The 17,385-nt window shown below is 43.9% G+C and overlaps 1 protein-coding gene and 2 long non-coding RNA genes across 7 annotated transcripts in view; 2 read left to right on the top strand and 1 right to left on the bottom strand.

The window, feature by feature from the left end:
• LOC125739764 (uncharacterized) overlaps positions 1 to 17,385 on the top strand; it is a 216,646-nt gene that overhangs the window by 92,779 nt on the left and 106,482 nt on the right. The gene's annotated exons all lie outside the window — the stretch shown is intronic.
• LOC125739739 (polymeric immunoglobulin receptor-like) overlaps positions 1 to 17,385 on the bottom strand; it is a 61,817-nt gene that overhangs the window by 8,689 nt on the left and 35,743 nt on the right. Inside the window, exons 5-7 of one of the 5 annotated variants that reach the window (XM_049010170.1) lie at positions 3,887 to 4,177; positions 642 to 666; positions 170 to 261 (exon numbers count right to left, since the gene is read on the bottom strand). The exons of the other annotated variants lie outside the window; for them this stretch is intronic. Of the exons in view, the coding sequence (XP_048866127.1) occupies positions 170 to 261; positions 642 to 666; positions 3,887 to 4,177 (408 nt within the window). The remainder of the gene's footprint in view (positions 1 to 169; positions 262 to 641; positions 667 to 3,886; positions 4,178 to 17,385) is intronic. 5 annotated transcript variants of the gene reach the window in all.
• On the top strand, positions 8,860 to 9,497 carry LOC125739757 (uncharacterized). Its single transcript, XR_007397290.1, has 2 exons — positions 8,860 to 8,931; positions 9,291 to 9,497. It is a non-coding gene; the product is annotated as an uncharacterized LOC125739757 (long non-coding RNA).

The following is a 17,385-nucleotide window of genomic DNA, read 5'->3' as shown; positions in this document are numbered from 1 at the left end:
TTTGTACTATAGTGGATTTTAGCTCTGCACTGTTATTCCTTTTCCAAAGGGTTGTGACCACGTTTTATGTTTTAATTTCACTGCATAGACCTGTGTGTCTGAATGCTGCTGTCTGTGTCCCTGTCAAGCAATCTTTGGAAAAGGATAAAAGCATGAAGTTGCCACTCACTGTGTTTGTCCCGCACTTTCCATGTGATGATGATGACCAACAGCAGCACCAATAAGCTCAGTCCTACATACAGAGCCAGCTGGACCAAAGAGCTGAATAAGAGGGTGGATGTGAACAGTAAAGTCTTACATGCTTTATAGAAACACGGTACAGCCACATCTGTACTATTACACAGGACACATGTGAGGAACAGGAGACATTAACAAAGAGCATGAAAATAGCTAGAGATTATCACACAACATGTTACACTATTTTGTAAAAACAGGCCTGCAGTCGTTCCCCAGCAGCACAGGGCACAAGGCAAGGGCTCACCCTGGATGGGATGGGATCTCAAGTTTATTATTAAGAAAATGAAATAAAAAACAATTTCTTTTTTTCTTAAAATTAAAATGACAGTTTCCCATCACTGTGTGATCAGGTAAATGCTGCTAGCAGGACCCCCACACTACTGTAAATGCTGCTGAATGCTTACCTCCGTTTTTCATTATCCCCTCCTTCTTCATCATGTGCAGACAAAAGGAGAGCAGTGGAAACAGGAGAAAGGATTGTTAATAAAAAGCAATTTTCTGTTAATAAAGACTAAGAAAAGGTCACTCTTGAAACTGAAATATAAATTATGAAAGATATTCTACAGAGAAAATGATTAGATGGAGAACAATGAATTAGTGTCATGACCAAAGTGTTAATATCCCAGGGCACTGATAGTGAACAGGTGAGATTAATTATTTGATGAAAATATTATAATATATTTATTGTAGCTTTAAACAAAATGTACTATTTTATATCGGTAAAACACAGCCATCCTGTTTTGGGGGGGGGGGGATTTATGCGTATTGCATGTCTAGGCATGTCGGTCAGCTAATGTCCGCGACAGTGGGTAACGGGGCGTCAGCACAAGAGCTTTTGGAGTCGTGAGCGATAAGCCCATGAGAAGGAAGCAAACAATGAAACAAATGGCCGCCGGTTGACAAATTGTTGCAGGGTGACTGCAGAGTGACTGTAATATCTCGTTTAACCGCTGGTCCTGGATGTAAGAAGCAGACAGCCAGCAGTCCCATCCTGGCAGAAAGCACATTACCTCTATTTATTAATCTGTCTTATTTGTGAATAGTATAAAATAATATATTTCTAATTTAAATAAAAGTCGATCTCTAGCACCACAGCTCTGGGGCTCTGGCATAGGCCCGGACGCCCCGCTGCAGGCCTCGGGTGTTGGGTAAAGTATCTGTCACGATCGGGGTGGTGCAGGCAGGCAGCTGGGTACGATCGGGAAAGAACACGTGGGTAAGCAGGGGGCGTGGCACACATGAGGAGCCGACGAGCAGGTCATGACAGAACCCCCCCTCCAAAGGCGCGCTTCACCGGGCGTGCCAGGGAGGAGGCGACAGACGGGACACGGGAACCGGGACCTGGAGCAAAAGAAACAGAACCATCAACGAGAGACGGGAAACAGGACCGATGCACAAAACAGGGCAAGCGACAGGACGCGAGACAGGAGCTGACAAAGGACAGGGAAGGCAGAAAGACAAAGCAGGAAAGGGGACATAGCGGGAACAGGAGGAACAAAAGGAAGGAGGGACAGAGGCAGGGAAGAAGGGAGAGAAGGCGGGGGAACAGGGGAAAGCCCGAGGGAGCCCCAGCGGGCGATGGGAGGCGGCCGGAGGGGCCGCAGCGGGCCGGGAGGCCGGAGCCGGAGGGGACCCCGGAGGGGCAGAGGAGGCACAGGAGCGGGTGGACCCGCAGGCGACAGCGGAGCCGCCGTCGGGGAGCCCGCAGGCGACCGACCAGGCACCGGAGGTGGGAGCGAGGCAGGGCGACGAGGCCGCGGAGGGGGACCTGCAGGCGACAGCCGACCCAGAGGGCCAGGACCCGCAGGCGCCAACCGAGCCCTAGCGCAGGCGAGGGAGGGCGAGCCAGGGGGCAGGGCGGGTGGGACCCCAGTCCGACATCTGTGTCCCCTTCCCTTGCGGGACACAGACAAAACGGCCCTCGATCGGGGTCGAGGATGACGGGGCGAGGACAGAGCAGTCACTGGGGGCAAAGTCACTAGGGCAGGCAGTGGAAGGGGCGCCTGCCCGGAAGCTGCAGGTTGCTGCAGGGGGGGCGCCTGCCCGGGAGCTGCAGGTTGCTGCAGGGGGGGCGCCTGCCCGGGAGCTGCAGGTTGCTGCAGGGGGGGCGCCTGCCCGGGAGCTGCAGGCTGTAGGAGCGGCAGAGAGGGCGCCTCGGGCGTGGGCGTGGTCTCCGCAGGCAGCGGCGGCTGCACGGGAGCGGGGTCCGCAGGCAGCGGCGGCTGCTCGGACTCGCAAGCCGCAGGTGGAGGAAGGTGCGCAGACGTAGCGGACAGCGGTGATGGCTGCTCCGGCTGCGCAGGTTGCAGAGGCGGGAGCTGCGCTGACAGCGCAGGCAGAACTGGCAAGTCCTGGGAGGGGGAGACGGGTGCGATCCTTTTCGGGACCCGGGGCACTCGGGGGATCGAGTCCCTTACAGCCCTAAAACCTCCCCAATTTGCCAGTCGTTCGGGCCGGTAACTGTACCGGTCCAGGGGCGGTAGCTGCTCTGGGGGGATAGGCTCCAGCACAGGGAACGTGAAGGGCTCATCCTCGTCGTCGTCGCTGGGAGCCCAGAGCCTCGCTAGGGAGTAGGCTCCCAGATAGAGCGGTTCTGGGTCAGAGCCCAGGACGAGCTCCTCTCTCTCGCCCTCCGTGAGAGGCCAGGGGTTGGCGAGGGAGCAGGCGCCCAGACTGATCGGCTCCTCCAGGTGCTTCCTTCTCCTCTGCTTCCTCCTTTTCTTACGGTCTGTCATTCTGTCACGATCGGGGTGGTGCAGGCAGGTGATCGTGCGGGTTAGCTGGTACGAAGCAGGCAAACAGGCAGGTATCGGGGCAAAACGGGGGTTTATTGGGGGAAACTAGGACTAGCGACTAGAGACAGACAGGAAACCATCACCAATACTACAGCTAACAACAATGACAGACAAAGGACTCAGGTAAGACACGGACTGAAATACACAGAACTGATTGAAAATAATCAGACACAGCTGGGTACGATCGGGAAAGAACACGTGGGTAAGCAGGGGGCGTGGCACACGTGAGGAGCCGACAAGCAGGTCATGACAGTATTAGTATCTGATGAGGTTATCAGAGCTGAATTACAGGATGTCTCTCTAAGAATTAAGGCTGATGTGTAAGTCAATATTCCAATACATTCATAGACACATAAAACTACAGCCATCCACCCATCTATCTTCCACCCCTTTCTCCTGGTCAGGGATGTGGGGCCTGGAGCCTATCCCAGGTAGGACAGGGCACAGGGATGGAGTACATCCTGGACAGGATGCCAGTCAGTCATAGGGTACATAGACACACACTCTCTATTAGAGACGCCATTTAGCCTGACTTCATGTCTTTGGACTGCGGGAGGAAACCCACACAGCACATGGAGAACATGCAAACTCCACACACACAGAGCAGAAGCCAGATTCAAACCCCTAAACATGGAGGTGTTAAGTAACAGCGCCGCCTACTGGACCACCGTGCCACTAGCATAGAAACTATAATCCCAATAAATTACCTTATTTCACAATATCTGAAAATAGGGGACTATCCCCACAAAGAAGCATAGACCCCCTTCATGAAGGAAACTGTAGGGTTAATTAGTTTTTATCTATTTATATTCAAGCATAAATGATTCACATGCAGATTTAAATGAATTACTTACGTTTAACAGTAATATGAACTGGGATCTGCAGGATTCCAGCAGCACACCAATACCAGCCAGTGTCCTTCCTCTCCAGCCCACTCATTGTCACACTGAAGACTTTATTTACTGTGTCATCCCTGATCAGGACAGGCCTCCCATCCAAACTCACTGATCTCTCTGATGCACAGCAGCCCCCAATCTTACACCACATCCTATGTCTTCTGTTGTTTCCATAGTAACACTGAACACTGACACTGTCTCCATCCACACCCGTCACCTCCTGTTTCTCCACTGACAGCCCTGGAGGACCTGAACACACAGATAAAACACTCAAAGATTTGCATAGCAATGAAATGTTTATGAATATCAGCCCATTACAACATGCATATGTAAATGTTTGTCAAATAAACTGACATTTCTTAACATATTACTTATCATATTTAACCCCATGTAGTCGTCCATTTAAACTGTCACTTGTTACTTCTTCCAAGTCTCGTTTATCACATTGAATGAAAATAAAATGCAGATTTTTATAATATTAAAGCATCTTTTCCTTTAATATTTCTGTTAATGTCCTTCCTTTCTGGCTAAATGACATGTTACATACTGTGCATTTCATTGGCTACAGTCTGCAGTACAGACATCTTACCATCAATGACTGACAGGTTAACCCGATCTCCAACATCTGAGGCTCCACTATGCTTCACACCACACCAGTACCTATCAGAGTCCTCAGCTGTCAGATTGTTGATGGTCACAGTGAAGACTCACTGGTCAGAATCATCTCTGACTGACACTTTACCCTCCTGTGGAGAGTCAGTGTGTACTATGGGTGTACATGAACTTACATTAAACCCTCTGCACCAGTATTTCACATGAGTTTTATATCTGTCATCACAGAAACATGGGATGGTGACAGATCCTCCTCTCTGTACAGTCACCCATCCAACTGTGGACACACTGTCAGCACCTGCAGGGAGAACAACCAACTGAATTCACATTTTCCACATCACAGTATCTCTAAGTAACTGTATAATGTTTGTATAATGCTTGGATTAGGGTCACATTCATTTATTAGAACCACAGGGATGTTTAAAAGACAAAGACTGTCATTTTGTCACAAGAACAAGGGAGAGACACAGGAAAACAAAACAGGTGTCAGATCTTGGGAAGGGCTACAGCGGGATGTGCGATCGGGAATCTGAGTCTGGGAGTGTGTTCTAGGGTCTGAGAGGAAAACCAGGACCTTAAATCCCTAGTAAAAGGCCTAGATGAGGTGAATGAATGGGCTTGTCACTGTGGGACGACCACACCCCTGTGACACTAAGGCTTCATTTGTAAACTTAATTCTGTGGTATTTGACTTAAGAATGAGATACAGAAAGTATTTAAATGTATTTTAGTTCAGCCATCCATCTTCCACATGCTTATCCAGTACAGGGTCAGTACAGTACAGCGAGTGTGGAGCTGATCTGAGGCAGCACAGAGCACAAGGCAGGGGAACACCCAGGACAGGATGCCAGTCTGTCACAGGGCAAACACTCACACACAGTCACTATGGGCACTTTTAGAGGCACCAATTCACCTGAACCACGTGTCTTTGGACTGTGGGAGGAAACCGGAGAACTGAGAGGAAACCAGCATAGATACAGGAAGAACATGCAAACTGCCCACAGAGAGCTAGGCCAGATATCAAAACCACAAGCTTGGGGGTGTGAGGCCCCCACACTGCCCCTAGTCTCTACCAGCTAGAGGTTAACTAGCTCTCCAAACCCACTGTAGAGTGAAAGACAAGCAGGTCTAATCTCGATCCCTGAGGTTGATCTTGAGCCCTGATAAACACAGACCTGCTCCAGTAGCACATGAAGCTGGGTGTTTAGACCCCACTGACTGTACACACAGAAATGACAGATGGCATCCCGGCCGTCTGCTCACATAACCACCTGTACTGCTGAAATGACCCCAGTCAGCCTCACAGAAAATCACAGGGTACAAGAGACGAGGGCATCTTATCTGCAGTAACAGTGTCTTTTTACTGATTGATCACTAAAAGGGAGAGATGACATCATCACACAGTATATTTAGATATTATACTTAATATCAATAATCTGATTCACGATAGATTGATCATTCCTTAAATATCACTGTTCCTGAAATAGTTTGCAAAAGACTTTAAAAAGCAAATGAAATCTGCTTTTTAAAAAAAACAAAATTAGAAATTCATGAGGTATAATTTTCTCTTTTGAAATTACAGTGGAAACTGTTTATATCACGTCTGTCTGGGCAAAATTGATCACTATAAGCGGATGATCATTACAACAGATTTTATTCTTCTTCTTTATGCCTCAGGCAGATTACTATCTAATTGAGGTTTGTATATTTTTACATGAATATAAGGTAATAAACTGCACAGCGTAACTATTCACTGAATTTTATTGACGATGTCAAAACACAGTACAGCTGTTTCAAACGCTTTTCAAATTACAGTACTGTACAAATTAAATTACTGAACTGTGCATAATTCAAATACGCTATAATACAGTACAGTACTGTACATAAATATTCAGTTCAATACATTTGTATTTTCACAGCACATTTTCATGTTTTCTGTGCACGCAGCATTAGCCTTAGGTAACTAGCCAGAAGCAGGCAGGTTACCGCAAGGCAAAGTTACAGGACGATCAAAGTGAAATTACATTATATATAAAAAAAGAATTACTACCTCCGTTTTCATTTTTTCTATAGGTCGTCATGTCGAAAAAGACCCAAAATGATCAGTGTTAGCAGACTGCTTGATTACTATAACTGAATTATCTAAACAGTATTTGTACAGGAATGGCTCTGTGCCAAGCATTTGATCCATATTACCGTGATCACAATAAGTGGCTTCCACTGTATGCAAGAATGTGTCATTTGTTAAATATCAAAAAGTACTCAAAATATCCAGGACCACATTATTGTAACTAGCAGCAGATCTCCATCATGATCTCCAAACTGCAGCTGAGAGTGTGGGGAGGAGCAGGAGAGAGATCTCTACTCAGTTCCACTGTAATGAGTGACACTCACCTGTGAGCCCAGCAATGAGAAGAAACAGGAGCATCAGAGGATCCATACGTGTGTGTGTCACTGAGCCCAGATCTGTGGAGACTGACACTCACTTCCTCATCCTCTGTACCTTCACTGTCTCTGTCGTTTCTATTCTCACACACAGCAGGCAGAGTGAAGGGGGAGTGGACACTTTACACAGGAAGTGATAAAATCATAAGGCTGAATGTCTAGCGCTTCATCAAGTCATAACATTACTGTTACTCAAGAACATAAACTATAAATGCATAGACTCCTTCAGTAATAAAATAAAAATCTCAGCCGGAGTAAAGAAGACTTCATGAACGACAGTATCCAGTTTATATCCATTAATATTATCCATCCATGCATCCATCTTCTATACCCACTTGTCCTGTGCAGGGTCACGAGGGTCCACAGCCTATCTGGGAATCTATGGGCATAAGGCAGGGAATAACCCAGGATGGGGCACCAACCCATTGCAGGGCAAACACACCATTCACACACATGCACACCTACAGACAATATGGTAACTCCAACTCACCTCAGCATGTTTTTGGACTGTGGGGTGAAACAGGAGAACCCAGAGGAAACCCCACACCGACATGGGGCGAACATGCAAGTGCAGGGGGAATATTTAAAAAATTTAAGTCAGTTTGCTTGGTTTCCTGTGTCATTCATGTGACTCACAGCTATTTTCTGCAGATACAAAAATAAAGTGTGAAATGAAGAGCTGAGAGGGAGAGACACTGCAGAAAACAGTGAGGGCCAGTACATACTATCAGAGGTTATAATCTTTACGATGTGTGTTTGTCCACTGATGCATTTTCTGTGTATTTCTTATCAGTTAAAAGGAAAACATTGTTGATGTTGTCTTTGTTCTGTTGTTTACAGGAACAGATATTTTAAGAATATTTGAAATCTTATTTTAGCAACATAAAATAACTGATAGTTGGTCTTTACAAAGTATCATTTTAGCTCACAGGGTAGCTTCATTAGTTGTAGTCAGTATGGTTTGAAACTACCACAGCACTTTTGATGCCGCAAATTTTAGGTTCATAATGGAATAATATAGACTTATCTTAAGATCTCTTGCATGCATAATTAAAAAAAAGTAAAAAAAATAATAAAAAGAAAGATCTCTGGCATGAGTGCGAGAGTCAGAGAGCGTGTGTCACGTCACATACGTTAGAATTGGCAGCCCTGCATATTTCTCTTATGCACGAGTATAAAGTAGCTGACATATTTTCAGTTACTTGAGGTGAGACTGTGCTGCATACAGAGGGTCTATCCTCAGGCCTTTGTTTCAGTCCTTATTATGCATTATACAGTTTTTAAAGTGCCACTGCATTAGGTCCTTTTAATTTCTGTGGATCAATACGAAAACAAGAGGCCCAGTAGGATCGCCTCTGTGGGTGTACTCACTGTGGCTTAGTATGACTGCCTCTCAGATCAGCGCACACATTGCACTTAAAGTTTCAGGCCTGAACACGCTTTCGTTATCACCGTGCTACTTTCTGTGTTGTGCTTTTCTGTTTCATGCGTTGTCTTTTGTGTTGAAGAACAGCACTACTGCACAGAATATCGGAGCTCATGATTGTCCTTATTTTGCGATTTATCTGGGGTTGTCTTGCGTGCATTGACACACAGCCCTCATAGATTTATCCAGTAAGCAACTAAGCGAATACAATTGAATCGTGTTGCACATATAAGAAGGTAGCCCCGTATTTTAACAAATATCTCGGACTTCTTGTGTTTTGCATCTAGTTGTTCCTGGATACTGTAGTCCGTCAAAATTTCCAGCAAACTCTGCACCTCTGCCGTACACCAAAGTATTTCATTTGCCGTAATATTTGTTACGTTTGTCGCTACTAGTCAGTACGAGCTGCAGCACGCGCACTCTCTGTCATTTGCACGCTCTGCCTCTGACGTCACGCGCACCCTGCAAACGACCCGGAAGACGAGGATCCGGGAGGCTGCAGCGAATATGGTGTTGTTAAGGTTATTATTTACCGTATTGGCGTGTATATTTCGAATTTTATTATGTGGTTTACATTTGTAATGGCTCGGACTAAATGTTGCAATGTCAAGTATGCTAGTAACTGATTTTCTTGACATCTCAGTTAAACTTTGGAGTTATGGTAGCTGTTACCTAGTTAGCTAATGGTAGCTTAAACGGCGTAAATTAGACACGTTTCCCCTTATTGCAGAGCTTCTCCAGTGAGCCAGCTAACGTTAGCTTGTAATGTTTAAAGTTTCTCATTTGTACAATTTGTAGGTGTCCGAACGCTAAAGCGTGTGGGTTTGAATCCCCTTGCAGAGACCGTTGCTGAACGTGTTCCTTTTTTGTGCTTTTACAGACGCTCCCCTCCAAATACTGAGCAGGTTCTGTGCCCATACCGATTTCTTAAAGAAATGATTGACCACAGAAAGTTTGTCATGTCCTGCTGTTTGTTTGCTTTTCATTTTGTCTCTTGTGAATTTTTGTTTTTTTATAGGCCAGCATATTTTATTTTATTATGAACCCCTTTGCTACTTGTGTAAAACAATAAACATTTGAAAAATTATTTGAGGTTCTTTGTTGCTTTTTCTCATACAGCTTTAAGTACTGTTTGGTACATCATGACATTTGTAAGTTGTATTACATATAAAAGTTCACACAGTCATAGGGGTATTAATAATCCATCCATCCATTTTCCAAACCGCTTATCCTACTGGGTTGCGGGGAGCCTATCCTGGAAGCTATGGGCACAAGGCAGGGAACAACCCAGGATGGGGGACCAGCCTATTGCAGGGCACACTCGCACACCATTCACTCGCACACCATTCACTCGCGCACACACACATATGGGCAATTTAGCAACGCCAATTAGCCTTAGCATGTTTTTGGACCGTGGGGGAAACCGGAGTACCCAGAGGAAGCTCCATGACGACATGGTGAGAACATGCAAACTCCACACACGTGACCCAGGTGGAGACTCGAACCCGGGTCCCAGAGGCATGAGGCAACAATGCTAACCACTGCACCACCATGCTGCCCCTTATTAGTAATATATGGCAGTCAATGTTGTCCATAAGACCACATTGTAAAAATGTGTGTCAGTGTATAAAAACACAAATGATTTTCTCACTGTCACTGTTTTGATTATGGGTACAGATATGGTGGTACTGCAATATGTCAGTATATCTGCAGACTTTGTCAGTCCATCATGCAGCTGTAATGATAGAATTAGAACATTTCTGTGTACTGCTACCACATAGTGGACAAATAAAAGATTGCAATCAATTCTAAAATCAGTCAGTCAGCCCAGATGTCTTTACAGGCAGTCCCCGAGTTAAGGAGGCCGACTTACGGACAGCTCATACTTACGATCGGACTGCCATGAAGCCTTTTATATAAAAAATTTGGGCTAAATGCAATGGTTTGTAATAACAAACAGACACGACATTAGTGACGCTCCTGAAATCATTGCACGGCTTCAGCGGCTTGCTGGCTGGAAGTACAGTACTTTATTTTTGTTTTTTACTGTATAGCAGTAATAATAATGATAATTATTATCATGTACTGCATTTACTTTTCTGACTTTCCTACAAATTCACCTTAAAGACTGACTTTGGGAACCGATCTGGTTTGTAACCTGACGACTGCCTGTACTTTGAATATAACCTCCTGCCCGACATTAATCCATATGATGTCCGTCCATTGGAGGGCTCATACACAGTTAAGGGTTGAACTACATGCTGTCAAGTTATAGTTAATTTATACATTTTCCTGGGATATCTGCTGTTAGTCATTATAAACACGAAGTGAAGAAATAACCATCCTGAAGTAAGTGATTCTCACCTGGAGGCCCATCAGCGGATGAAGAGGAGCATTAGAGGAGCCTTATGTGTGTCTCACTGACCTCAGATCTGTGGAGACTGACACTCACTTGCTGATTGATCAGTCCAATGAAAAATCCACTTTCTCCTCTCTGATTGGCTGATATGAGTTCTGCTGTCTTCTGTGTCACCTACTGACAGACCACAGCCCACCTGACCAACGTCGTCCTTTACAGCAGTGACTGGCTGTGGCATGTGTGGCTCTATAAGGGCAGCCCTGCATGTGCTGAGGAGGCCAGCAGCACTGCCATGGGGTGTGTGCCACTGGGGGAGGGAGGGTGTCTGGGGGCAGGGGGGGAGGAAGAGCAGGAGGAAGAGCAGTGCCCAGGGCTCTACATCAGCAAGAAACTGTCAGCGAGAGAGACAAAGTATAGCACCACTGAGAAACAGTGATTGATAATTAAGTGAGCTGTCCTCACCCTCCGCTTCTACTTCCTGGGGGGGAGGGGTACTTCCCCCTCTGTTGTGACCGTGCTCCCCCCATTACTCAGATCACTTAGCACTGTCTAGCTGGAACACCCTTCAGCTTCCAGGGAGCCTATTAGCTGGGGGGCGGGACCTGGTCTGGACTGACTCCCTCCCCCAAGAAGGTGGGGGTCAGTGCAGCAGTGGATAGTTCAGGTCCAGAAAGTAAAAGTCCAGACCAAGATTTAGTTTCAACCAACCAGCTGAGTACTCTGTGTCTGTGGCACTTTACACAACTAGTTGTTTGAAACAACATCTAAAACTGGATTTTTACTCTCTGGACCTAAACTATCCACTTCTGGATCAGTGTCATTCTTAAAGTCGTGTTTCAACTTCTGGCAAAGTTCTCTCAGGAGCCTATCTCTGTTGTATGTACAGTCGGCATGTAATTCATTCCTGCCCAGATCCCTGACAAACAGTTGGAGGCAGAATTACTTGTTATCAGAGTATGTGAATTTTTACACACACCAGCAGCTGTGACAGAATAAGATATTTCCTTTATACTGCTGCCACATAGTGGACACAAAGAAGACTGCAGTCAATTCTAAAATCAGTCGGTCAACATGCTACCACCACAGACTATAATCGGGAAGTGATAAAACTTCATGGAACAATATGAATATGAACAAACAGATGTAGTAAGTATATTGTGCAAAATTTATCTTCATCTTAACTACGCTGAATGGTGGAGTCCCAGAGTAAGTGATCCTCACCTGGAGGCCCATCAGTGAAGAAGAGGATGAGAGGAGCATCAGAGGAGCCTTATGTGTGTCTCACTGCCCTCAGATCTGTGGAGACTGACACTCACTTCCTGACTCTCCTTAACCTCACTGCCTCCCTTTTTGTGGGTTTTAAATGTTTAAAAATCATCCATCTATCTTTGATTTTCATAAACTGTTTGTCCACTGATGCATTTCCTGTCTATTTCTTGCCTGTAAAAAGGAAAACAGTTTGATGCTGCTGTTGTCCTGCTCTTACCAGGAATAAATATTTTAATTACATCTGCAACCTTATCATTTTAGAAATATGATTTTATAGCAAAATTATTGATAGCTGGTCTTCACAGTGAATCATTCATGCTCACAGAGCTACAAACAAATTAATCAAATAAGTCTAGTTATTTTCTAAACTGTTACTTCCTCATATTGCAAATGAGCAAAGAGCAGTGAAATCAGACTCATTCTGAAAAGCAGAAATGTCGTTATACAGGATGTGAGTGTGAGACTCTGCAGAAACACTGTGTGCGACATGCAGAGGGTCTGACCTCAGGCCTTTGTTTCAGTCTTTATTATGTTTTATACAGTTTTAAAATGTCACTGCAGTAGGTCCTTTTAATACCTGTGGATCAGTACAAATCAAGAGGTCCGTTAGGAAGGTGTCTGTATGACAGGGGTGAGGGTGTCCTGGGGGGGCAAAGTCAGGTGATTCACTTCATGTGGGTCTTAGCAGCAGTCATATCAGACTGAGAGCTGTTTGTGTTTCTCTCAGCACCACAATAGTGTTTCACACATAATGGGGTCCGTGGGCCTCCTCAGTTATATTCAGGCTTTCAAAGTTCATCAATGATAAAAATTCACATGGATCTGACACTCTGACACTGTTATATTTATTTGTTTTAATTCAATTGAAATACTACATATTACAGCTAGTTGGTGGATCCGTCTTCTCTTTATCTGTTCCTCACTGGCATACCTGGGTCTCTCTACAGTGCTTTCCTGAAGCATCAGAACCATTCATAAGGGAATCTATGTGTGGCTGCCCTCTAGTGGATACACAAAATTCAGCTACTTAAGTGGAAATTAGTTTAGTCATGACTTCAGAAGTTACCCTGACAAGGGATTCTGTACAATCAGAGATGAAGCTGCTGGTTGGGCTGGTCACCGCCTGCTTTTTCTGACTGATGTACGTCTGGATGTAAAGTTACAAACTGCTTAATGTGTATCAATCTGTTTTATAATGTTCACACAAAAAAGTGCTTTTAATGTGTCTGCACCTTGTATCTCCCACAATGTGCTTCTGCATTTGATTCCTTCTTGACTTGGGGGTAAAGAGATTTAACTCGATGGATTTTACTTTTGTGAAGCACTATAGTACAAAGTTGAACTGATTGTTCAAATCTTTTTGGTTTTTAAGTAAAACTACTTAAATTAAATTATCTGTAACCCTCTTTGCGCCTTTCTAGACTCAACAAAGCATCATTGCCAATAAAATAAGTGAGTTACGTGAGTTACAGTTAAATCAGGTAAAGAAGTTTCATTCGGAATTTACTGATCCAGGTTTTCAGCACCACGGACAGCAACTAGACTTACTGTCATTTAATAGGAGTGAAAGCAGAAACCAATAGATCACACAGGGATATTTTCATTTGATGGTGTCTTTCTTTTTACTTTTGATATGCCGTCTTCCTCCTTAGCTGATATGTGAGGCTGCTGTCAGCTGAGACAAGCTGGTGTGATTTTACGCAGAGTGATAAGTGGGCGGTCCTGTTTTCGTGTGTTACATTTTCATTTGATGTTGGCCAATATGTATGTGGTACTGTTTCCTCCTTATCTGATATGTACAGGCTGTTGTTAGCAGACACAAGCTGGTGTATTTGTACAGCAGATTGAAAAGTGGGTGGTCCTGATTACATCACTCTCTAAAAGAGTCCCTGATTGGTGGGCTCTGACGAGGAGGCGTGACCTAAAAACCCCAAACCATTTAACTTTGTGAAATTCGTTTTTAATATTTACCAATTTCAGAAAAATACTAAATGTTTTGTAAAGTAGCAATTTATTAATCATGTATTAAAGCAAATAATGACCAGTATAAAAGACATATACAAAACTGTGCAAAAGTCTTGGGATATCAAAGAAAATTATGCTCAAATGATCTTCATCTTCGTCTAGAATTATAATATTTTGTCCATCAAAGTGTGGCAGCCCAGTCATTTCAAAATCTCTTCTAAAGTCACCACAGTATTTTTCACCAACCATCCAATAGACCCATATATTTTTGACTTGACCATTAACACACCTCCTATGGCTAATCAATGCATCATTAACATTTGTTTAATAAATAAATTAATTAATTGAGCTGGTGGTGAAATTTAACAAATACATGGAATGGCTGAGGTGCCGCTGAGGAGAGGTTTAGGAACCAAAGCGTGGTTCATCTAGCGATCCAACAAGGCATCAGTAACTTTATGGAGAAAAGAAGAAATTCTTGTTAGTTCTTATTGTGTTACTTTTAATTTGCATATATTTTCATGATAATTGTGTTTTTGTTCTGAGCAAATATACACAACCCAGATAAATAGCATTAAACATTTTCTTTGATGGCCCAAGACGTTTGCATAGTACCGTATTTTTTCAGAATTCAGAGACAATTTAATAAAATCCAGTCTTACCTTCACTAGATAACTATTATGAAACATTAACCAGCAGGTGGCAGCAAATCACTTGTGAATAAGTGGCCAATACGTGGTTGTACAGGTTCCCAGCAAATAATCAACCCCTCTGTGTTTAACTGACTCTCATGCTATGACTGTACAGACTGAGCAGGGCCGAGTGAGAGAGGCCTCATTGCAGTTAGCATAACCGTTTATTTTACAGCTCCTCTGACTCATTCTGCTCTATGAAGGTCATCTCCTCTGCCAGCTTCCTCTGATCCAGGGAGACCCTCTGCTTCTCTCTGATTGGTTCCCTCTTTTTACAGGAGGTCCAGTGCAGCTGAATGGCGATGATGGTGCAAATCAGATAAAACACACCAGTCCCAGCTTTCAGTACAGCATCCAGAACCTGCTCCCACCTGTCAGACATATAATACACCAGTGTGTCTGTCAGTCACACATATCACATTTAAACCTGAAGAACAAAACAGTGAATCTGTTCTGACTGAATTAAAACCACCTTGATAATCAACAGCAGCACCGATCAGCTCAGTCCTACATACAGAGCCAGCTGGACCAAAGAGCTGAATAAGAGGTTGGATGTGAACAGTAAAGTCTTACATGCTTTATAGAAACACGGTACAGTCACATCTGTACTATTACACAGGACACAAGGCAAGGGCTCACCCTGGATGGGATGGGATCTCAAGTTGATTATTAAGAAAATGAAATAAAAAACAATATATTTTTCTCTTATAATTAAAATGACAGTTTCCCATTACTGTGTGATCAGGTAAATGCTGCTAGCTGGACTCCCACACTACTGTAAATGCTGCTGAATGCTTACCTCAGTTTTTCATTATCCCCTCCTTCTTCATCATGTGCAGAGAAAAGGAGAGCAGTGGAAACAGGAGAAAGGATAGTTAATAAAAAGCAATTTTCTGTTAGTCAATAAAGACTAAGAAAAGGTCACTCTTGAAACTGAAATATAAATTATGAAAGATATTCTACAGAGAAAATGATTAGATGGAGAACAATGAATTAGTGTTCACATCCCAGGGCACTGATAGTGAACAGGTGAGATAAATGATTTTATTAACATATTTTAATGTATCTATTGTATCAGGGTGGCATGGTGGTGCAGTGGTTTGCAATGTCACCTCACTCCTCTGGCACATGTACTCAAGTCTCTGCCAGAGTTCCGTGTGTATGGAGTTTGCATGCTCCCCCCGTGTCATTGTGGGGTTTCCTCCAGGGACTCTGATTTCCCCCCACAGTCCAAAAACATGCTGAGGCTAATTGGAGTTGTCAAATTCCCGGTAGATGTGCTTGTGTGAGGGAATGGAGTGTGAGCGTGTCCTGCAATGGGTTGGCACCCTGTCATGGGACGTTCCCTGCCTTGCGCCCATAGGGACCCTGACTTAGACAAGTAGTTTCAGACAATGGATGGATGCAGCACTGGGACAGATATTACAGAGTACAACTGTAACACTGACCTCTGCTACAATGAAAAATCAGTCAGTCAGCATACCTTTAGTAACAATTCATTCCCACAAAAAAAAAATGCAAACTACATGGATTTGTATACATAACAAAGGGCTGGCTGTATGTTTGCAGCAAAATGGTGTGATTTTTTCATGTTACATATTGATCATAAACTAGAAGACACACTGTATATTAGAGACATCAATTAGCCTGACTGTGCGTTTTTGGATTGTTGGTGGAAACCCACACAGCATGTGGAGAACATGCAAACTCCACACAGACAGAGCAGAAGCCAGATTCAAACCCGTAAACATGGAGGCGTGAAGCAACAGCGCCGCCTACTGGACCACCGTGCCACTATCATTGAAACAATAATCCCAATAAATAACTCTGTTTCACAACAGCTGATAAATAGGGGATTATCCCCACAAAGAAGCACAAACCCCCTTCATGAGTGAAACTGCTGGGTTAATTAGTATTTATCTTTTTATATTCAAGTATAAATGATCCACACACAGATTTAAATTATTTACTTACGTTTGATAGTAATATGAACTGGAATCTGCTGATATCCAGCAGCACACCAATACCAGCCAGTGTCCTTCCTCTCCAGTCCCCTCATTGTCACAATGAAGGTTTTATTTACTTTGTCATCCCTGATCAGGACAGGCCTCCCATCCAAACTCCCAGATCTCTCTGATGCACAGGAGCCCCCAATCTTACACCACATCCTATGTCTTCTGTTGTTTCCATAGTAACACTGAACACTGACACTGTCTCCATCCACACCCGTCACCTCCTGTTTGTCCACTGACAGCCCCGAAGGAGCTGAACCCACAGATTAGGAACAGATAAAACACTGAAATATTTACACCACAATGAAATATTATGAAAATCAGCTCATTAAACATGCATATGCAAATGTTTTTCCAAAAAGCCATATATTACTTATCATATTTAACTCTGTGAAGTTGCCCATTTAAACTGACACTGTTACTTCTTTCAAATCTCGTTTATCATATTGAATGAAAATAAAATGCATATTTTTACAATATTAAAGTATCTTTTCCTTTTACAGGAAACAATATTTGTGTTAATGTCCTTCCTTTTTGATTCAATCACCTGTTACATACTGTGCATCTCATTGGATACAGTCTGCAGTACAGACATCTTACCATCAGTGACTGACAGGTTAACTCGATCTCCAACATCTGAGGCTCCACGACGACATGGGGAGAACATGCAAACTCCAC

Source organism: Brienomyrus brachyistius, chromosome 4 (assembly GCF_023856365.1).
Source record: "Brienomyrus brachyistius isolate T26 chromosome 4, BBRACH_0.4, whole genome shotgun sequence".
In the NCBI taxonomy this organism is placed as follows: Eukaryota; Metazoa; Chordata; class Actinopteri; order Osteoglossiformes; family Mormyridae; genus Brienomyrus; species Brienomyrus brachyistius.
The sequence above is the reverse complement of the archived record's forward strand: the minus strand, read 5'-3'. Positions and strand labels throughout refer to the sequence as shown.